We start from the raw sequence: 22448 nt of genomic DNA on the forward strand, positions 1-22448 counted from the left end.
CGAAAGATTTGATGAATGTGTTGCTTATATACAATTGTGAGGTCAAGTCCTGAACCCAATAGAAACTTACATTTCCAACCAAAAAAGAATGAGATGAGAAAAGAAATATCAAACTTCTAGGAAAGGATGATATAATTGGTTAACAACATCATAATACAAAAATGGCCAGCATCCGATCCAACAATGTAAACCATGTCGGCACCTTGCTGCTTGCTGCAATTTCTATCCTGCAATCCCCTCCTATGTCATAGCAGCTACCAAGCTTTCAAGTTGTACATTGGTGATGATGTATAATTTTGAGAAAAGAAAGAAGAAAAAAAGAGGGAGACTCTACAACTGTCAACTAAATTTTTCTCTTCCCACGCCTTCCAGTATCTAAATCAACTAGCCTTGAAGATGAAGGAGCAGGAGATGGGGTTAACAAACCAACAGATTCCGGAATGTCAAGACTGACCCTCATGGATGAGCCTGCAACTGCACGTTTGATGTCAAGTTCATGTAGTTGCCGAACTTCAAGTCTGACCTTTTCAATCTGCCCATGAATATGTAAAGAGAGAATACCAATAAGTGCATGCAAATCTGACAATCAATTTTCTGCAGGTTAGATATTTCTAATTGATCTTTCTCATAACACCCAATGCATAAGCATAAGATGGATGTCCTTACTAGTTCAATGTGATGAATGGATGAATGAGCATCTACAAGTCTCTTCTGCAGATCATCAGCCTTTCTCCTTTGATATTCAGAATTCTCCATTTCATTTCCCCTCTCACCTAATTCTTGATACAAAGCTACAAGACAACAAAAAATAACTAAATAGCCCTGGTGATATGCAAAACTTAATTCCATCCAGATTCAACGTAATAAAGAAGCGGAATATCTTCTGAACACAGCCAGCCAGGCCAAGTTAACGAAGACAATCAATCTATCAGAAATTTGGCAGAATGTTTCTAGAATCATGTTTGCTTTAGCACTCTGATAGTTTTAATCTGCTCTAAAATGCTCTTTCTTATGTTCTTTTTATCCTCTTGTTTGTTTGAAGAGTTACAAAAAAAAAAAAAATATCACAGATTTTACATAGTTATTGTGGAATATTAACAACTTGCTTACACCACATAAGACCCAACCAATTTGAACACATTTTAATACCACATATAGACCCAACCAATTTAAAGCATTTTTTTTTTCAAGAACATTGCAAAGAGGTATATATTTGTCACATGTTATCAAATTCTTATAGAGATAGGTCAAGCATGCAGACACCTCAAATTTAATGACAGTTTTCCCTAAAGACCTATGCAAAGTAATGACATAAAATAAGTAATACTGTGATTTAAGTAGATATTCTTTGTTGGTTTCCACTGTGGATGGGGTAGTCCAACTCAGGTACACACTATGCCAAAGACCTTTCTTTTGCTTTCCAGAAACCCAGAGTAATCAATGCAAACCTGTATGTGTCTGGTTTACAGTATGTCATAAACATTCTTTTTATACTTAAAAAATTAAAAATTAAAACACACACACACAAGAGGTAATATGGGATGACTTATACCTGTCAAAACTGACAGTACCCATATCTGAGTTGGGATGTCACAGAGCTTCTTAGCTAATGTAAGGGAGGACCTCAGGATCTCTCTTGCTTGTCCAGTGTCATGCAAGGCAAGTGCCAAACTTCCAAGAATGGTCAAATACTGTGAAACAAGTTGAAGATTCCCCAGGTGATTATGTGTGATCTGCAAGCCAGTGGCCAGTCGAATTCTGCATCAAAGTTGTTACTTTGGAATAAGGAGAGAATGAATGAGAAACACACACATGCACGTATGCACAGATAAGTTCAAGCCTCTCAGTAAATTGGTAAATGCTGAATTACAAACATGTGATCTACCATACATTTTGATCCTGCTTAACTTCAAGAGACAGTTAAGATGAACGAAAGCTCCCCAATCATTCACCATACAGATATTGTGGATACTAGAAAGGCATCGCAGTTGTTTTATTATTTGTGTTTATACCCACAAGTGGAAGATGACTGCTACCAACTAATTCATTTTATTATGGTCACAATCAGGTTGCCATGTACTGTTTGAGGATTCACGATCTGGGTTGTCATGTGCTGTTTGAGGTTTTCTTTACTTTTATTGAACAAAGCAGTGGTAATTACAAGTGAAAAGTGAATGCTTAGAAAAGTTCTTTCGCCTGCTTTTTGGCTCTCTTTGTGTACTCCGTATGTACTTGATGTGCCTTTCTCTATGCTTCTAATCTATTTGCTTATTTACCTATCAAAAAAAGTTCAACAACTACGCAAATATGCATACATATATAAACCAACACAAAGTACTTAAACAACACAACCCTTGAGGAGGATAGAGATCACCCTTAATCACCTCAAATGAGAGAGCCACCTTTTAGCCCAACTTCCACCTGTACATTAACCAATCTAGGAAACTTTTTTACAACATTAAAATCTCCATTAAGTTTGGGGCTGATAGGGTTGCATTTGAATGCGGGTTCCAACTCATAATTTTCAGAGGGCTGTACCAAAGTCCTAGGATCGATTTGTCTTCATCAGGGCTGCAAAAGGATTTCTCCATGGAAGAGTAACACTCATTTTGTAGCCCATCAGGCCAATTGTAATAGATAACCAACACTAGCTTCGCAGTTTAAGTGGGTGTTTGTAGATTACACTAAAATGTTGTTCCACTCAGTATTATAGCATTTAAAATGCAAATCCCTCCTTTACAATTTTCAAAAGAGAACTGATGGTCAGTTCATAAAATATGCAAGTGCTTGAAGGTTCCATCAAAAGGAAAACACACAAATGATTGATTCCATTTCTATTGGTATCCATAACTCCAAAGTCTTAACAAAAATAATAACCAACACACTCAGGGTAGAGGTAAGCTAAGAACTGAAACATTTACCGTGCTTCTTGTAAATTGTGTTGTTTCATCAGTAAAAGGCCATAAGCAAAGAGAACACTGGTTTTCTCTCGCACTCCAACAAATGAATCCATCATTCTGTAAACTGGTCCAATCAAATCAAATGCCTGCACAAAAACAACTTTTCTGTAAGAGCATTTAACTTATGAAAATGATAACTGAAACTAAAAATTAATTATAATTTTCAGAAAATAACCCATTTTCTATTACAAGAAGGAATTTTCACCTGTGAAGATGATTCAGCATCACCAATGCAGATGTAAGAAACAGCTGCATAAACTTGGCACATAGCTTGCATTGATTTGCTCTCCGTTAGCTACAATTACCATTATTTGTGATTTATATAACATTTCACAAACAATTCTTAAGTTGAAAGAGGAAAGAAACCCATAAAACATGTGTCAACACTTAAAATGTGCACAGAGAGAGGACCAATCCAATGTCAGTGCCAGCACTCCTATCCCTCATTCGGATCTCTAACTCTAAAGTCTCCAATTACTAGTTTCCAATATGTAAAATATATTTCAAAAGGATTACAACAAAGAGGCAACTTCCATCTCATCTCTCATGCTTTAAATCAATTGCTATGAAATGCAGACTATTCTGTTAAAAACCAAACAACATTCCGTCTTTTACTTGAATCAAATGGGAAAAAATACTACTACTACACTCAAAATCATTGATGTTGCAGAGAATTTAAAATAAAAATAAGAAGAAATATGGGAGATGCCAGGCAAGATAGAAGTCCCCTGCCTCCTTATTCCCGTAGTTTAAACACTTTTTACATAAACCCTAACTAAGACATCAGTCCAATTGCTAATTTGACGAGGAATAGGCAAAACAGGATAATTGGCAATTGGTTTTCACCATGAGCCCGAGGGACAACAATCTTTAAAACAACATAAATCAAATGCGAATCAGCCATACAAGCAAGAATTTCATATGGACTTATGACAGGACACAATGAAGTAATTGAGGATGTATCAATGGAAATTTAGAAAATTTTACCATTAAGAAATCATATGATATAATCGCATTGCAATAAAATATCCTTAAAATATTTTTAAAAAGGAATGGCACAACCATAACGTTTCACTCAACTTCTAGAACATAACAGACTAGGAAGAGGTTCCTCCACACATCTGAAGCCAATTTTTGTTTTTTAACATTTGATAAAAACAAAAAATAAAAAATAAAAACAAATGTTTTTAACATCTTAAACAACATACTCATGTAAAAAAAAAAGGCTAAATAAACAAATTAAACAACAAACCTTTGCTGCTTCAATAAAATGGAAAGCTGCTTCACTAAAACATCCAACTGAATGAGCATACTGCCCTCTGAGCATCTCAATAATGCTTTCACAAGCTTGTAAAATTGTTGGAAAGCGAAGGAACCAATTTCTCATCTGCACCAAGGCCTGCAGTCATACAGATCATGATTACTTTTCTTTTATTTTCTATTTTCATTTTTCAATTGGGTCTTGGTTACTGGTTTTGTTTTATTAGTTCATTCATGCACACACATGTACACATACATACATGTGTCTATGCACATGCATGCCAAGAATAAGATTAAAGATTAGAGAACTTACTATCACACCAAAGTGACACTAACAATAGTCTATTGCAACTTATGAAAGTCCAGCTGCTCAGTTATCAAAACAACTGCAGAAACGTGACTATTCATTTCAAGAAACATTTGGCCATCTCATGGAAAGGAAATACCAAATGAGCCCCTTTCCATAGCTTTTGAAATCAATTTATTCCATAATAAGCATAGAAAATAAAGGTGTTTCTCTATTTTTACTTTGAATAACAGATAAAGTATTTATACAGGATCCCTACAACCCAAAAAAAGGAAACTTCCTAATAATTTGTTCCTATAAATCAGCTCTTATTAGGTACAGCTCATATAATATAATACAAAATAAATACATAAATAAATTCAAAAATAAACATAGTTTTTTCCTAAAAATCAAGACTTGATTAGGGAACCAATATTCTCTCTCCTGATTGGATTCTAAATCTGTAAATACTCCCCCTCAAGCTGGATAGAAGATATCGTCCCTTCCCATCTTGCTAGTCAACTCCTAAAATGAATGGCTGGCTAGTTCCTTGGTTAACTTTAGCAACTCACAAATCTCAACTGTCATAGCTTTGAACTCTACTTCTGCACTTGACCTAGCAACAACTAATTGTTTCTTGCTTCTCCAAAGTTGATCTTCTATCAGTAATGAATCTTGACAAATCAACATTAGAATAGGCCTCTAAACTCAACTCTCCATTTCTCTTAAAGAGAATTCCTTTCCCTGGGTGAAGTTCAGATAATAAAAAATTCTGTGAACAACCTCTAGATGAACCTCTCTAGGGGAATACATAAATTCAATCGCCACACTTACTGCATAGGCTATATTTGGACATGTATGAGACAAATAAATCAGTTTTCCAACTACCCGTTGATATCTCCCACAATCCACTACTGTATCTTCTTTGGCTTCTCCATGTTTATGATTCAGAGTCATTGGGATATCAACAGGTTTACAGCCAATCATCCATGTGCCTTTAAGGAGATCAAGAAGGTAATTTTGTTGTGAGATGAAGATCCCACTTCTCGAGTAAACAACTTCAATACCCAGAAATACTTGAGCCTCCCCAAATCTTTTATTTGAACTCTTTGGACAATTGCCCTCTAAGCTCATATATCTCTACAAGATCATCACCTGTCACAATAATATCATCCACATAACACTATCAAGGTTGTTACTTTACCAAATGATGAGTGCTTGATCAAGAGAGTGTAATATCCTTCGACTATGCCAAAACTTCATATCAACCATAGGTTTAGAAAACCTTCCAAGCCATGCTCTAGGAGATTGCTCCAACCTATATAATGCCTTCTTCCACCTACGCACAAGTGCCTCTTGAACTGTTCATGGAATTTTGACATGGATCAATTTGGATAGCAAGCCACAATGCGAAGAAGATAATTTACCAAAAAGAACTAAGGTTGGAGATGGGTTGTTGAGTACACTTTCTTGTTCCTTTCCTAAGGGTGATAGGTAATTCTAAACCATCAAAAGATGGCATTGGTTCGTTGGTAGTGCATGTTTGAATGAGTTTTGTTTGTTCCTTTGAAGATAAAGGAGAAGAAGAATGAGAGCGAAGTTCAGTACTTATTACTGGTTCAGAGTTTGAGACCTGCACTGGAACAAGAGGTGGTTGTCTCCTCCTTAAATAGAATTGCAACGGCACAACAGTTTCCCCTTGGTCATTTCCAAAAGATAAATTAGCTATTGTTTTCAAGAAAGTATTTTTGTCTAGTGATGGAAGATCAGCTTATGGGCTAATGGTAGGGTTCAGACTACTTGATGAAGGGTTTCCCAAGTGGTTGAGATAAGAAAAACAGCTAGGACTCCCTGAAGATAAAGGGTAGAAAAGAAGGTCTGATTTTCAGCAAAGGTCACATCCATGGATACAAACATTTTTTTCGAGGCTAGGTGACAACACTTGCATCCCTTTTTGCTGAAGAGTAGCCCATAAACATACTTTTAAGAGAGTGGCAATCCAATTTGCTATGATGATTGGCAGGGACATGAACAAAAGAAGAGCATCCAAATAGCTTGGAAGGAGTTAATTATAACCACGGAATTGAGGGAAGAACTCAAAAAGAACAATTATGGAAGTCTTGTTGTCCAAGGTTCTAGAGGGCAATCGATTAATTAAGTGTGCTGCAATTAGAACTGCCCCCTAAAAAATGTTTCTAGGACATTTTTCTTAAACAACAAAAATCAAGTCATTTCAAGAAGATGACGGTTTTTTTCACTTAGCCACTTCATTTTGTTGTGGAGTGTATGTGCAGAAGATTGATGAACAATTCCCTGCTTCTAAAGAAAAGGGGACACAACTTGATAAAAATATTTTATACCATTGTCAAGTCTTATTTTTTAAATCAAGACTCCAAACTAAATACTAATCATCTTATGGAACACTAGAAATACAAAACTCATATCAAATTTATTCTTTAATAAGAATAGCCATGTAACTCCAAAGTAGTCATCAATAAAGAAAACAAACCAATGAGCTCCATTGATGTTGGGAATACGAGATGGCCCCCAAACATCAGTATAGATTAGTGAAAAAGGAAACAAAAGATTTAGTATCATTCAAAGGAAAATGTACCAGATAATATTTAGCGAATTCACAATTAAAATCACTGACATTCAAGTATTTTGGACGGTTTGGAAGGAAAGAAATAGGATTGCTTTTGAAAATGAGGAGTTCTCGATTCAAAGGTTGAAATATTCTTTTGTTAGTAACTTTTGGTTGTGGGCTAAGCCCGTATATAGATGAAGGGTCTAATTTTTTAATCAACTTTTTTTCTTGGTTGGGCTCTAGGTGAGGGCGGGTGTGTTTTTTTTAACCCCTCTCTCTTTTGTTTTCGTCTTTTGGCGCCTATTGTATACTTCCTGTATGCTTTGGGTTGTCCATTATGTGCCCTCTTCTTATTAATATATACTTTTTCCGTGTCTTTGCCTATCAAAAGAAAATAATGAGGCTAAATTTAGGCTTCATTTAATGAATTTTTTTTTTAAATGAGTGAGAGGAAGACGGCCACTACTGCCATCACTTGTCTCAAGGAAATATAGTCCTTCCATTTCCTTAGCACGCTCATTAAGCCTTCCCATGACCTGATAGAGGGACACACAATAAGTTAGGAAGAATATTAGACTACAATTAAGGTCTTTTGTGACTTGATTGTTGGATAAAATATTAAATGATTACCAATGACATGCCACAAGTGACAAGACCCTACAAATCTCTTAGTCCTCATTGATGCATTTTATGCAAAGGAAATGGAGAATCAATTGACCATCTTTTTCTACTTGTCTAATAACACTAGAGCTTTGGCATAAGCTCTTCAATGTAGCTAATATGGATTTGGGTTCCACCAAAGAGTATTGAAGATATGATGATTATTTCATTTAAAGGCTTAGGGAATTCAATCAGAGGCAAGACTCTTTGGCATATCGCATTCACCACTGCATTGTGGTTTGTGTGGCAAAAGAGAAATGCTAGGATTTTTTAGGAAAAGTGCAGAACGGAAGGGATGTTATGGGATCTTATTCATTTCTACACCTCTTTTTGGGCTTCGTGTACTATCACTTTTATAGGAATTCCACTTAATGTTATTCTACTTAGTTGGTTTTTGGTTTGTAAAGGGGTAGATAACGTTTGAGAGAGTTTAATCAGGTTTTGTACTTTGTGGGAAGGACGTTTCATCCGCCTCTTCAACTTTACTATTATCAATATATATTTTGTTTCCAATAAGAAAATAAAAAATAAAAAATAAAAAAAGGTTAAGTGATAGTTTAGAAACGCATAACACAGATTTTAGTGAGAGAGATTGTGTCAAAACAATTGATCCTTGACTAGCCATGATGGTCAATATTCCATCTGCTACTTTGATTTTTGGGTTTCCAAGGCAAGGGCTATAGAAAGTGAATCAATGGGGAATTTGTCATACAGAGGCACTAAAGGCATAAGATAAGGATTATTCACATAAGTCAAAAACAAAAGGCGTAGGCTTATCTAGTGATGCAAGCAGCCTATGGAGTTGTTCAATCTCTTTGTTGTTAAATCCATTGATTTTTGTTGCATCGAAGACCACTTTCTCTTTATGAGAACCATCCTCTAATGAGCAAGGTTAGCCTATCCATTTTGCCATCTCAAGTTTTAGTTTTCATTATCAATGGATTGTAGTTATCCATGGAGTTTCTACCAATACTCCTTAGTAACCCATGGTTTTTTACAGTAGACACACCAAACATCATCCTTGTTGCTTGTTGCTCTCAATTGATCAATCTTTCCAAGTTCAACCATGGATCCATTTCCCAACCCAATGCTTTGGTTTTGTAGTGAACAAAGTTGAGCCTTCAACAACACGAAAATCAAGCATCACGATTCTCCATCCTTCCTAACCATTACGATTGAAAAGACTCCGTTTAATGAAGGTAGTGATTCCTTATCAAGAACCTGGACCTCACACAGACTCTATATTCAGACCAACAAGAAAATGAAAAAGCGTCTAATAATTTTAACACAACATAACAACATGACTTGAAAACAACATGAACTTTAGCAAGTTCAAGTTATATATAATTATGTTTGTATCATAATAGTGTTAAATCAGATAACCAGTTTAATAAATGGGTCATGTTTAGATAACTCATATAACTCAGGTTACAATTTTTAAAATTTCTAAGGATATAAAATAAGTCTATACTTTTTATATAAAAATTTCTAATTTTTATATAGAAGTTATTACTAACAAAAAACAGAAAATGTGTCCAAACAAGATCTAACTAAAGTAAATTTCAAATATTTTATCATAAGGAATAAAATATTTTTTTCATTAAAACATTAATAAAATAATAACCAAGTGCAAAATTAAAATTTTAATTTATTTTCTAATTTATAACAATATTATAATTAAAATTAAATAATTAATTTAATTAGGATTAAAAAATTGTAATTTGAAAGTTAAAGCAACTAAAAAGTATTTTAAAATAATATTTTTATAAATTTTAAATAGGTTAAGTGGATTATAATTGTGTTGAGTGTTTTTTTGTGTTCTTTTTGTGAAGGCTTCCTTTTGGTGCTCCTTGTATACGTACCGTGCACTCTAGTGTACCCTAATATATACATATTGATTTTTACCTATCAAAAAAAGAAATTAATTGTTTTAATAGGTTTAATTGGTTAAAATCGTATTAATGGGTTTAACGAGTTACAATCATATTATTTCAAATTTTAATAATATACAATTATATATGTATGAAGTCATGCTAACATCACAATTTAACCATAATTGACCACCAATCCGATCAGTGAATCATGGTCCAACAATTTTTTCAATTCAATGACCAATTTGATTTTGAAAACATACAGGATCCTACAAAACCCTGGGGGGTAGCTCAGTTGGTCTGGCCTTGGGTTTACTCCCCAATGGTCACCAGTTCGAGTCCCGTCAGGGCCACTAGAGGTTTACCCCGTCGTTAACTTCAGGGCCCCATGGGATTAGTCGAGGTGCGCGTAAGCTGACCCGAACATCCACGGTTATCAAAAAAAAAAAAAAAAACATACAGGATCCTACAACCATGAAAGGGTAACTTCATAATAATCTAATCCAATAAATCTGCTCCTATTAGGTAACAACTCTTACAAGATAAATACAAAATAAATAAAAAAGAAATTCAAAAATAAACATAGATTTTGCCCAAAAATCAAAACTCAATTTGGGAACCAAGATTTCCTCTTCTGATTTGATTCTGAATTTGTTAACAATAAGTATGAGATCATTAGAAGGGTTATGAGAAATGACACAATTTACATTCTCACATTCCATTCTTGTCATGACTCCACCTATTTGCTAAGACTTCCTTTTAAAGAAACATATTTCTACATTTAAGTCTATAGAAAACAAAATTCAAGTTTCTCAATTTAGATAAAGCCCCTTGTATACCCTCAGTCCACATAGTGTGCACCCCTTTTCTTTGATAACACCATTTAATAAATTTTTTGTTTGCCAAAGAAAAAAAAATTAAAAACAAAAATGTCTTAATCATTTTCATATGTGCATATAAATTTACCTTTTTGAACCAATATACACTTAACTACCTTTTTTATCATACTTTTTGTAAAGTATATTGTACTTCTTAAAAGGATCTCTCACCCTTTTTTATACTTAATATTTCAATGCAATGAAATTGTAGTTTCCTATTATTTAAAAAAAAAAAAAAAAAGTAAAGTACAAAGAAGGATAAAAAATATGAGCAGTGTATACTAGGGTTTTTTTTTTCTTTTTTTAGTTTTTTAATTGGAAACAAAATCAAGAGTCCTCCCCACAGTTACAAAAAGCTAATAAAAAAAATGGCTTAACTCTACCACTATACAAGGAGACCTAGCCAATAGTTTAGCCCAAAAGAAAAGACAACGGCATCTCCTTAAACCCAAACAAAACTTCTCTCATTGCTATTCGAACCTTTACATTCTACACAAGAAGGACCAATCAAGCTTAACAACATTGAGAAGAATGCCTTTAAAAACAAAAGTACAAGAGGCCAAAAAAGAAGAATAGAAGTGAATTAGATCCCCTAGTATCTCTACCATCCTCTACTTATCCTCAAAGACCCTAGCATTCACTACACCATTGATATTAGTGTGAGAAAAGCAGTTTGCTATAAGATCTTGCCTCTAATGGTGCTCCTCAAACCCCTATATGAGATGGTCATCATATCACATATGATCCTTTATTGTACCAGTTAAGGCTAAGGGTGTAAGGTTTTCCTCGATTGTAGTATATCATTGGTTTACCTTTTTATGTGTCATGAATTGGGCAAAGGCCTTTTGGAAAGTCAACATAATCCAAAGTTAGGAATTGTATATTTTTTTATTTAATTTAAGCTAATTTCTAATATTGTGACTTTTTTTTCCTTTACTATAAATATAATCAATCCAACACTTAATTGTTAAATATTGATCCTTGAGTTTTAGGAATTGTACAACTACATAATTATTTCCCTTTTAGTGTAGAGAAGTCCTCTATATATATCATGTACAAATTCATTTAGAAATAAATGAATAATTCTTATTCGTCACTATATGGGGCTTTAGACTTCCATACAAATTTGATTGGAGAAAAGGACCTCTATCTGACAAATTGGACAAGGCCATGAAGAAGGATTTACTAAGAACAAACCTGAGGAAGATAATAACCAAGCTGTCACATCCGAGACAACTGAAGACAAATGCACACAATTTATAGAAGGAATAAGTCTTTCAAGGTCCTCAATCTCTAAATCAATGAGGTTACAACGGAAATTAAGGTTCCAAGAAAAAGAGAGAGTTGTCAAGGATAGTTGAGATGGAAAGGTTTTCACGATAACAACTTTGGAAAGCCTTGGAAATTGAGAATATAAAGGTTTATATATATATATAGGTAAATAGAGAACATAAAGGTTGATCCCTCCACCATAAATATTCCCAAAAACAAATTCTCATCTCCTCACCCACCACAAAGCGAGTGTTATATAAAAATCCTCAAAAACCTATACAATAGCCTTCCAAGAGCGCCAATGTGACCATCTAACTAGAATGTTAGTATCCCAAGCACTAGGACATATCTCATAAATACTCAAAATGACCTGATGACAAAGGGGGGAACTTTCCCTAGTAAACCTCCATAACCGCTTCCCTCAAGAGAGCATGATTCCTTAAAGAAACCTTCCCCAATCTCAAACCTTCACACACCACAGGCTAACATACTAGGTCTCAACGGAGAAGATGATCTCTTTTACCCTCCCTAACCCTCAACTAAAGAAAATCTCTTTACAACTTCTTAATCCTTTACATCATTGATGTTGGAATCTTGAAAAGAGATACGGAATGGCTAGGAACGTGGGACAAGCAAGACTGGATTATAGTTATTCTTCTACTTAATAATAAAAAATCAAAAATAAAAACTTTTTTCCACCCTTCCTATCTCCTCGAAATTTTGCAAATCATTAGATCTCAAAATGCATTTGCCTTTGGGTTTCAGCCCAATGAAAGACCTAGGTAAGTTAGAGGACAGTCTAAGATTTTACATTCAAGCATCAAAACTAAACTAGAGAGCTAATCCTAACTCGTGATGATTATAGAAAAATCACCCTTTTCTAAATTGATATTAAGTCCTGAAATGTGCCCCAAAACGAGCAAGATTAGTTTAAGGTTTTACGAATCTACCATATTAATTCTAGACAAAAAGATAAAGTCATTTGCAAACTATAAATGTGACACTCTAATCCTACTCCAACCCATAAGGAAGCCCTCCAATAAACCATTATGCTCCGCTCCCAACATCAACCTACTTAAAACGTCAACTACAATGATGAACAAAAATAGGAAAGAGGATCTCCTTGTCTTAAACCTTAAAATGCCTTAAACCATCCTTTGGTGTTCCCATTCACTAGGACCACAAAATTTTCCAAGGACAAGCATCCCCTCATCCAATACCTTCATCTTGTACTAAACCCCTTTTGCTCTAGTACATGGTCCAAAAAACCTCAATCCACAAGAGCAAAGGGTTTTTCATAAGCAATTTTGAAGATTACCACTTCCTCACCTAATCGCATTTTCTCATCCACCTATTCATTGGCCATCAAAATTGTGTCCAAAATTTGTGTCCCCTTAACAAAGGCTCCTTAAGAAATGCAAATGGTTTCATGGAGGATTCTTCATATACACCTTAATAAGACCTTAGCAATAATCTTCTACAAGCTAGTGATTAAGTTAATGGGTCTAAAATAAGAGATTTTGTTGGTTTGACCGCTTTTGGTACAAAAACAATGAAGGTAGCATCGGTGCTTCGTTTTTGTCACAATGTAAAATCTAATTCAAAAGGTTAAAAAAGCAAGTGCTTACTATTTCAGTGCAACTAAATTGTTGTTTCTTTTTTAAAAAGAAAAAGAAGAGGAATTGGAGTTCCAAGAACAAGCCTTCAAAACAATTAAAATACTTCAAATGTAAACAAATTGAGAATTTATGGGAAGAAAAACATCGTGCACTAATGGCCTTAACACCATAGTACTTTGGCAAATGATTTTTTTCCTTTTTCTTTAGTTCTTTTTCTCTACAAAGAGGGCCTATCAATATGTGAAAAATAGCCATAATGTCATAAATAAGCGTTGATGTAAACAAAATTCAAATTCAAAATAAGAATTGATTTAACCCACTGTTCCCTATGGTTGATTCATGCTGACTGAAACACTTGTAAATTGCACAAGCTCCCTAACAACAAACACCAAAAAACATACCAAAGGGGATGCAAGATTTCATTTAAACTGGATCCGGAAATACAAGGACAGAAATAATTGCATGTGATTCCAAATAACAAGTGTAAATTAAATATGGTGATACTGGAAGCAAATGACTCACCTCTTGTGCTTCAACAAATTCAGACCGTGTGAGCTCCACAGCTACTTTATTCTCAAGGAACTGCATTAAAAGCATTAAATACACACCAGCCATCCAGATAGCAGAATGTTGTAAATCCACTTCTGATTGACAGAAGATTAGGGAAAGGTAGCATTAGAAACCTTAGAGAGTCGCAAATACAAAGTAATAAGGGCATCCACTGAAGAAGAGCCTAAAATAGGAACCTATATAAACCTATCAAAAAAAATAAAAAATAGGAACCTCTATAAAGAAAACTGAGGCTCACCCCTCACACTATCACTGATTCCAAGCTTCATCAGCTCCTCTGCACACAACAAGATTGTAGCTCATCAACTAGGCGTCTATGAACTAATTTCCAAGTAGCTATAGGCAACTATGCCAAAACATGACACATGCTACTAAAATGGAGTGAGAGCTTGTTTTAATTGCTAATGTTTCTCATATCCCAATAAATTCCAAAAGGTACATAAATGTCTCATTTAAAGTGCCTCTCTCTCTTTAATTTTGTGAAGTCACACCTTTCTAACATTTGCAAAATGATACAACTTCCCCCCTATCAACAATTAGTGTGAGATGTTATATTTCTCTACTCTTGATACCTTTCATCATGAAATTCAGAGACACAAACTGCAAGCTGATAAGTGCAAGATATCAACTTAAAACACATAAATGTATCCACATTTATTTGCGTCTGGAATATCATACATCTTTAGAGTGGTGCATACTTTAAGGTTATTCATGCTTTTCAATTGATAGTTCAAGAAAAGTATATAAAAAATTTAGGGGAGGATAAGATTCCTTCAAGAAAAATCCATAAGAGTAAACATGGGAAAAGAGAAAGCAAAATATACTCTTCAAGAGGTTGATCATGGAGCATGAGAGATGAATCCGATCTAATCACTACCATGATGAAGATAATGTGAAATAGTAAAAAATTGGAAAGATTTTGTTCTTTTGAGAGGGACAATCCGTCCTTTATTTTGTATATGCTTGTGCTATTCAATGAAAAGAATTGTTTGGATCAGTCAAAGAGGAAAAAAAAAAAACAAAAACAAATAAATAAAATGGTCAAAGGATAACAGCAACAGAAAGATTTTATATCCCAACTATGTAGGTTCTGTCATGAGAATCTTCGTCTGCCATTTAACTCTATCTGTGATCATGTCCTCCATTAATTTAAGAGGGATCGAGAGAGAGGGAGAGATTAATTGTATCTTAATCTAAGAAACAAACCTTGGATGGTACGAAGTCCAGATTGGATCCGCTTCCCACACTCCTTAAAATTTCCCTTTGGACGCCCAAATATGACAACCATAAGATCAATAAGGCCATAGACAGCACTTTTGGGTAGCCACTCCCCATCAATAGGAGGAGGTGCCAGATCAAGCTTATCTCCCCATGCCCGTTTCACATTTCCAAAATATGCTGATTCCAGAGATTCTTTGCCACTTGAACCCAATCTAGTTACACGTCTCAATTGCTCTTGAACCTGAGCTTGTTTTTCAGATAGTGCAGATCTATCTGTGTAATGTAAGTCATGTCGGGACAGACTTTGATTTAAGGCATCAAGTTCCTTGGTCAGCTCCTGTATATGCTGCATTTGCTGCAAATCAGCCTTCATAGCGGCATCTAATTTGTCCACATGCTGGGCAGCGTTCTTGTAGTCACATATCCGGAGTCGATAGAAAATATGAAGCAGTTCATTGTAAAAGAGTAAACCAAGGGATTGCTGCCTCTTTATATGTGTTAGGAGGTTCATGTGTATGGTGAAAAAAACAAGAATTAGCATTCAAGGGCAGATAACTGTAAAAATAAGGATAAAAAATCAAATTCAAATAAAAACACGTGAATGATCCATTTTTTGTAGGCATAATCATAACAATATAATTAATTAATTGGACAATGTGGAGTTCATTTGATAGAGTCCCTTATTAATATAATTGAATAAGACAGGCAAAAGAAAGAAGGTTTTAGGAGGGAATGGATCTATGTGAAACAAACTAATTCTGCATCATAGAGGAGGAAGAACCTACCTGGCTAGCCCCCTTCAATTGGAAGAAAATCTGAAATTGCCATAGTCAAAGATATTTTGGAAATTTCACAAATGAGGTTGTTCGGTGTCTTAGTTAGCAAGTGTTTTTTTTTCTTTTTTCTTTTTTTTTGGCTATATTTTTGTCAATTTCTTATGCTAGTTTGAGATCACTTGGGACTTGTTTGGGAACATTATAAAAACAATTCTCTAACATTGTTGTAGAATAAAAATCTATATGGGAACCTCAAAATGTACTCAACCTGTTTTCTATGTTTTCAAATATTTTTCAAAATTACTTTTACCTATAATGTTTTATTTTCAATCATTCTCCATATTTGTAAAATTATTTTTTAAAACAACCCCCTCCCCCCCACCAAAACAAAAAAAGTGAAAAAAAATTAAAAGATGTGGTCAGAAAATACCTTGTTTTCAAAACAAGTTCTCAAAAGACTGTTTTCTATCAAAAAAATACCAAATGTGTTTTCAAGTATGAAAAACAGTTTTCTGTTTTTAAAAACAACTTCCAAGTAGCCTCTTGTGTTTTCTTGTGACTTTCAAGTGGTATGTTGGTTGAAGGTAAGACCATACTCATGGGCTTTGTTGAGACTCTAAAGTTCTTCTTTATTCTATTTTCCCTGCTGCTGCACGCACTTTATTTATAACCAACATTCCTTAACCCTCTATTTTATTCCTAAAAACGTTCCAGCCTCATCTTAAGAGTATTCTTTCACTCCTAAAATATGAAATGAAATACAGCTCCACTTTGCTTACTTTGGTGTTTATGAATGAACGAAATAGATAAATCTTCAACAGTCTGAAGTAATCAAAGTTGCAACTAAAAAACATGAAAATGGTTTTTGCAATAGCTATTAATGCATAGGGCTCCCCATAAGGAGTAATCTTCAACAGTATGACTAGTGGATCTATAGGGAATGGGAAAATGGTTTTTGCAATTGCTATTAATGCATAGGGCTCCCCATAAGGAGTAAGATAGGTAGCTTGCGTTTAACTCCAAACAAGTTTAGAACTATGGATTCCTTGGTATTACTTAATATTTCTCTGAAAAAATTCATTCTCTACTAAATTTTGGCCCTAAATTTTGCCCTTGAGCCATGGCTCAAGTGGCAAGGGATTGAGGGTAGAGTCGTGGGGGGTCCCAGGTTCAGGTCCTCAGGAGGACCCAAGGAAAAGAAGTATACCAATCCAAAAAAAGGCACTAAATTTTCACATGAAAAACTATTTTAGTACCAAATATTAAGTGAATCAGTGTTCCACTTTTTACTCAACAAAGCGCCATGCAACTACTTTGACAACTATTTTTACCATCCTTCCATATGCAGGGCCATATGCCAAGACCACTGGTAAGGATGTGAGTTCCAAGGTTAACATTCAAACAGGTTTGACAATACATTCTACTACTGTCCACCCAATACAATCCTTCTTTTACCAAGCTCAGAATCAATGGTGTGAGATGAAAGACCTTGAACACACATAGAAGTCATACAAAACTGATCATTTGAATAAAATCCAAGGCACAAGTATGCATCCATTGCTTTAAATAGAACTTAGCAGTTTAGTTGATATAAAAATGATAGGCATACTCATCTTTTGTTTTATTAACAAACAAGTCGATGCAATTAGTGTTATTATCCTATCGTCAAATTCATAACAAAGCTACTGGTGGAAATCAAGTGGGAATCCCAAATTAAGTACATTCCTAATAAGTTAGAAGCAACAAGAGTAAAGGAAAAATCTGACTTACTTTATCCGGCTCAATAGAATCCCAGACCTCATTGCATTTATTGACAGCTCTCTCCACCAAATTTACATCATCCCACTGCATAAGGTGCACATGCAGGATAGAAGTCGCAAAAAACATCTGATTCATCACACAAGACAAACACTTAGAGATATATAATGCATGGCGAGCATGACGGTTCTTTTATTAAATTAAGCCAGCCCATGCTATAGAGATAAAGAGAAAATCGTCCTTATATACTCCCCCTGAGATGAGAATAGAGACAGAGAAATTCACGGTAGCAAAAGACTTCATTCTGAATCAATAAAAACCTGTAATTCAATATAACATATTTCCGTTGCGCAGTTGAATCCCCGCTCTAAAGCAGAAATAGAGTTCTGATAATCTCCTTCAATTATCAAAGCATTAGCAAGCTGTGAATTGAAGTTGCAGAACCATAACTTAACCGCAAACCTAGAGGGGATAAATATGAAAGCAAAAATGAGGGGAAATGAGGCAGAATAAGGAAACTTATGATAAGGCAAAAAGAGCAAGCAAAGATAGAAGGAGAAGGAAATGCATACCCATCACCGGAGGATGCTGTAAGCTCTAGAGCCTTGTTTAATATCTGTTTCTGGGGAGGAATGGCTCCCACGAGATGGTAACACTGGCTGAGTAAGCTATACGCTCTGCACTTCAATTCAAAGCAGGAGGGAATAGACTTCAACAAAAGTTGCTGTAGCAAGAAGAGAAGGACACTGTTGAGGAAATAGAAAAGTAGAATTGGATGAAAAAAGAGGAAGAAGAAGAAGAACAGACAGAACGTTCGAGATGGGACTTGGCGTGATTGAGGTTGTGAGAGTGCTTCAAGAGAAGAGTGGCGATGCGAAGTCTAGTTTTGATTTCGAGTATGGGCAAGAAGGAGACTTGGCTCTGACATAAGGCTTCCAAGCATTTCACGGCCTTTCCAATCTCCCCCTTCTTCTCGTGCATGTCTGCCAGTCCCCACAGTCCCTCCGCCACTGTTTCCATTTGCCCACACCCAATCTTCCGATTACCCCAAACCAATCACTCCCCTACTTCTCTCATTCAAATGAAATTAGGGTTAGGGTTCGGGAAATTATTGGGGTTAGGGCTCGGAGTCGCTTCGCTACCTGCAAGAGGACCGGGCACTCGCCATTTTTCTTCTAACATCGACGACAATTACAAAACAACCCTTCACCTTCATACATCCATATTTAATTCATTTAAAATTTTGAAATTAAAATATAAAACAATAATAAATTTGAAAAAAAATCTTCATATCAACACCAAAATATGCGCAAATAATTAAATTCTCTATATTTTGTTGAAATTACAATAATTAAGATGCATTTTATAACTATTTTTAAAATACAGTTGTGAAAAATATTTTTTACAAATAATTTTTTAATATTTTATAAAACAAAAAATAACGTAAAATATTTTCAACTTATTTTTAATATTTTTATTATGTTTTAAAAATAATTTTATATTTAGTAATTTATTTTTAATATTATATATTTAAATAATCATTTTTTAAAACATCTTTCATAAAAATAAATGAAAAAAATATAACTAAAAGGGATTATTTGAAAATATTATATTTCATGGTTTTAATAATAGAAAATAAAAAAATAATTTTATATTATCAAACATGTTTTTAAATTTTTTATTATAAATAATAAAATTTATATTCCAAAATAATTATCAAATCAAACTTAAATTTCTTTAATTTGTATTAAACGTTAAAAAAAAAACACAAAAACAAAATCTCATAAAAAAATTGCTTTGGAACATGTTCGAGTCATCCAATAAAATCAAATCAAATATTTTCTCATTTTTGAAATATAAATGAACGCATGCATGTTGTCCCTCACTAATGGAACCAACTAATCCTTGATGGTTAAAAACATGTTTTTTACTTGAAGACAATATTTCTAATTTTATTATTAAAAAATGTTTTTTAAGGATCTGATTTAAAATGTATGGTATTTTAAAAACAAATACGAGGCCTTTTAAAATTTTGTATTGAAAATAAATTTTTAGAACTTATTTTTAAAATGTATTGTGTTTGAAAATAAATATGAAATATTTTAAAATATTTTTTACCAGAATATTTTGAAAATTTTTTTATGATGGGAGAAATAATTGTCTCAAAGGGAAATTTATTCTTAAAAGTAATTAAAATTTATTTTTAAAAATTATTTTTTAAAAGGGTTATCAAATTGATATTTATTAAAAAATATGATTAATTCTTTCATTATTTTTACCTATTTATTTTTAAAAATATTATTTTTGAGGTATCATTGTTAATGACTTATATTTTATCAATGACTTATATTTTATCAGTGCTTTGAATGTTAAAGATGAAGAATTAAATTGGATAAGTAGCATGCCCAAAAAAAAATTATTTTTGAAAAAATATTGTCATGATCCAGTGTGATGTGAAAATTTTGAAAATGGGATTATTATAAGTAAAAGTAAAAATAAATAAAGAAGAGAAAATATAGAGGGAGAAGAGTGGAATAAAATTTTTGGGAGGGAGTGCAGTGTAGATAACACTAGTAGATAAGGTTGGGTATCAATCTTCTTCGCCTTTTCCCAGCTCGTGCAGCTGGAAGCTTTAATCAATTGTCGGTGGCATCACAATTGAAAGTGGGTGTTGAACAAGAGCTAGTAAAAATGGCAGCTCCGGCGGTGACACTGACTCTCGGCTCCTTGGGTGTGCCCACCCAAGCCCACAAAGCTTTCACCCTCCAACCCACCTCCAGATTCCTCCGTCCATCATTCCCTTCGCGGTTCATTGGTCCTAATGCATCACCACTAGCCCCATCTAAGTCATACACCACTCCCACCAGAGGTGCCTCCTTTAAGACTGCCGTCGCCTCCATTGAATCCGACCAGCTTAGTTCTTCTGATCCTGCCAACATGGTAGCTCTGCCTTCCTTTTCCCCCTTTTTTATTTTTTCCTTTTTTTCTCTTGTTTAATATCAAAATCTCTGTGATGGAGCTGGGCGCGTTTGAACTTGGTTTTTATTACTATGTAGCAGCAAGAGCAAGGCAGTGGCAAGTACTATTTTGTGGTGGCCAACGCAAAATTTATGCTGGACGAAGAGGAGCATTTCAAGGAGCTTTTGTTCGAGCGCCTCCGCTATTATGGAGAGCGTAGCAAAGAGCAGGACTTCTGGCTTGTCATTGAACCCAAGTTCTTGGATAAATTTCCCAACATTACCAAGAGACTACGTAGGCCTGCTGTTGCTCTGGTTTCAACCAATGGTCCATGGATCACGTAAGTATTCCCGTCTCTCATTTGTTATTGATAATTTGATACTCAATTTTTGAAGGCTGATATTGCTGCTCTATCAATTATCAAAACCTGATCATGGCAACATAACTTTCAAAGGCTGTTTGAGACCTTCACCTGTCATTTGCCAATGCGGTTCAACAATAAACCAGGAATGTTGTTATGGTACAACATCTACGACTTTGCAGTCCCTTTGGCATTGTATCATACCCTGCCTTCTATCAAATGGGCATAGAATGAACCCATTAACATTTTCCTTTGCAAAATTTCATGTCAACAATCAATTTTTTCCCAACAAAGAGGTCTCCAACCCTTAGGAAAACATCAATGAGCAGTGCTCCATCTGACTATTCCCCCTGATCAGTCGTAGCCTTTGACAAACTTCTAACTCCCTGGACAATCTCCACAATGTTCCTTTAATAAGACCGTGTGTACCCTCTTTTAAGATAATTTGTGCTCTCAAATACTGAAATGTATGTGGTGTATGTCCTTCGTCTGCCTTTCAGTTGTTTGACTCTTAGAAATAACAAGATCTTTCAATATTACATAATACTATGCTTGTTGTATAACAATAAACAGTCATTAGCTTTTCTCTTGATACGCACAAGTATTGACATTCAACACCGTTGCACAAAACAGAAGAATAGCCTTTTCTCACCCACCATATATCACTGCACATGATTTTGTGGCTTGGCAGGTTCATGAAGTTAAGATTGGATCGAGTTTTATCAGAAAGCTATGAGGCTGTCAGTCTAGAAGAAGCATTGGCATCTAATCCAACCGATATAGAGTTTGAGAAGCCAGAAAACTGGGTGGCACCTTATCCAAAGTATGAATTTGGGTGGTGGGAGCCCTTCTTGCCCCCAGGATCTGTAAAGCCGAAAGTATGAAATGTTTGTCCTTGTTTCCTATCACAGAAAAAAAAAAATCATGTTAGTCTTCATCTTTTGATTTTCCATCCCTTTTTCTAACCAACAATAATTTTTGGCATGTATTAGTAAAATGTGGTTTAAGTTGGTGAGGCTTGCACACAACTTTGTAAAATAGAAAATACGGATTATGTTTAATTTCTAATCTTCATTGTTATTGGGTAATGAAATCTTGAAGATGACCCATAGAAGTGGATAGGAAAGTTAGAAATATGATTGTTGTCATGAGAGAGCACTTAAGTTCCATAAATCTACTGAAGTTTTGTGCAAAAGAAAAAGGGCTTCTTGTTCTCTCCTTTGAGTGCATCATGTAGGAATATCTGAACTGGTTCAAGTTTTCTAGCACATCTCTCCTTGGCTTGCCCAAACTGAGACTTAAGGGAAACACTTCTGAGTTTGTCCTTACAGCTTAAATCATATGCATTTTAGAGGACTGTTTAATATCTTGATCCCATGCCTTGTTCATGAAATTTTTTTCATGCAGATCT

General features: G+C 34.6%; 2 protein-coding genes across 4 annotated transcripts; one reads left to right on the forward strand and one right to left on the reverse strand.

The window, feature by feature from the left end:
- Positions 1–7: 7 nt before the first annotated feature.
- On the reverse strand, positions 8–18979 carry LOC100253529 (sister chromatid cohesion protein SCC4). 2 transcript variants are annotated; one of them, XM_010652490.3, is made up of 13 exons: positions 18526–18917; positions 18291–18442; positions 18039–18180; positions 17731–17847; positions 15170–15671; positions 14202–14240; positions 13916–14037; positions 4213–4359; positions 3166–3255; positions 2922–3046; positions 1553–1758; positions 667–791; positions 8–532 (listed from the first exon to the last, which is right to left on the reverse strand). In XM_010652490.3, the coding sequence occupies exons 1-13, from the start codon at positions 18736–18738 to the stop codon at positions 344–346; spliced, it is 2169 nt and encodes a 722-aa protein (XP_010650792.1). In that variant the 5' UTR covers positions 18739–18917; the 3' UTR covers positions 8–343. The 2 variants fall into 2 exon arrangements, with proteins under 2 accessions (XP_010650792.1, XP_010650793.1); XM_010652491.3 differs by lacking the exon at positions 14202–14240 and having other exon boundaries at positions 18526–18979.
- A 1275-nt stretch (positions 18980–20254) lies between these two features.
- Positions 20255–22125, forward strand: LOC104879510 (hypothetical protein). 2 transcript variants are annotated; one of them, XM_010652489.3, is made up of 3 exons: positions 20255–20658; positions 20778–21016; positions 21729–22125. In XM_010652489.3, exons 1-3 carry the CDS (start codon positions 20410–20412, stop codon positions 21919–21921), a joined length of 681 nt encoding a protein of 226 aa, XP_010650791.1. In that variant the 5' UTR covers positions 20255–20409; the 3' UTR covers positions 21922–22125. The 2 variants fall into 2 exon arrangements, with proteins under 2 accessions (XP_010650791.1, XP_010650790.1); XM_010652488.3 differs by having other exon boundaries at positions 20288–20658; positions 20775–21016.
- Positions 22126–22448: the final 323 nt, after the last annotated feature.

This window comes from Vitis vinifera, chromosome 6, assembly GCF_030704535.1.
Source record: "Vitis vinifera cultivar Pinot Noir 40024 chromosome 6, ASM3070453v1".
NCBI lineage: Eukaryota > Viridiplantae > Streptophyta > Magnoliopsida > Vitales > Vitaceae > Vitis > Vitis vinifera.

Excerpts from the sequence above, each read along its gene's own strand:
- LOC100253529 (XM_010652490.3), bottom strand. The coding sequence starts at position 18,738 with ATGGAAACAGTGGCGGAGGGACTGTGGGGACTGGCAGACATGCACGAG. Across the intron at positions 18,181-18,290 it reads ACAGCATCCTCCGGTGATGG|GTTTGCGGTTAAGTTATGGT; the intron begins GTATGCATTTCC and ends TATCCCCTCTAG. Across the intron at positions 533-666 it reads CCATTCATCACATTGAACTA|ATTGAAAAGGTCAGACTTGA; the intron begins GTAAGGACATCC and ends ATTCATGGGCAG.
- LOC104879510 (XM_010652488.3), top strand. The coding sequence starts at position 20,410 with ATGGCAGCTCCGGCGGTGACACTGACTCTCGGCTCCTTGGGTGTGCCC. Across the intron at positions 20,659-20,774 it reads CTTCTGATCCTGCCAACATG|CAGCAAGAGCAAGGCAGTGG; the intron begins GTAGCTCTGCCT and ends ATTACTATGTAG. Across the intron at positions 21,017-21,728 it reads ACCAATGGTCCATGGATCAC|GTTCATGAAGTTAAGATTGG; the intron begins GTAAGTATTCCC and ends GTGGCTTGGCAG.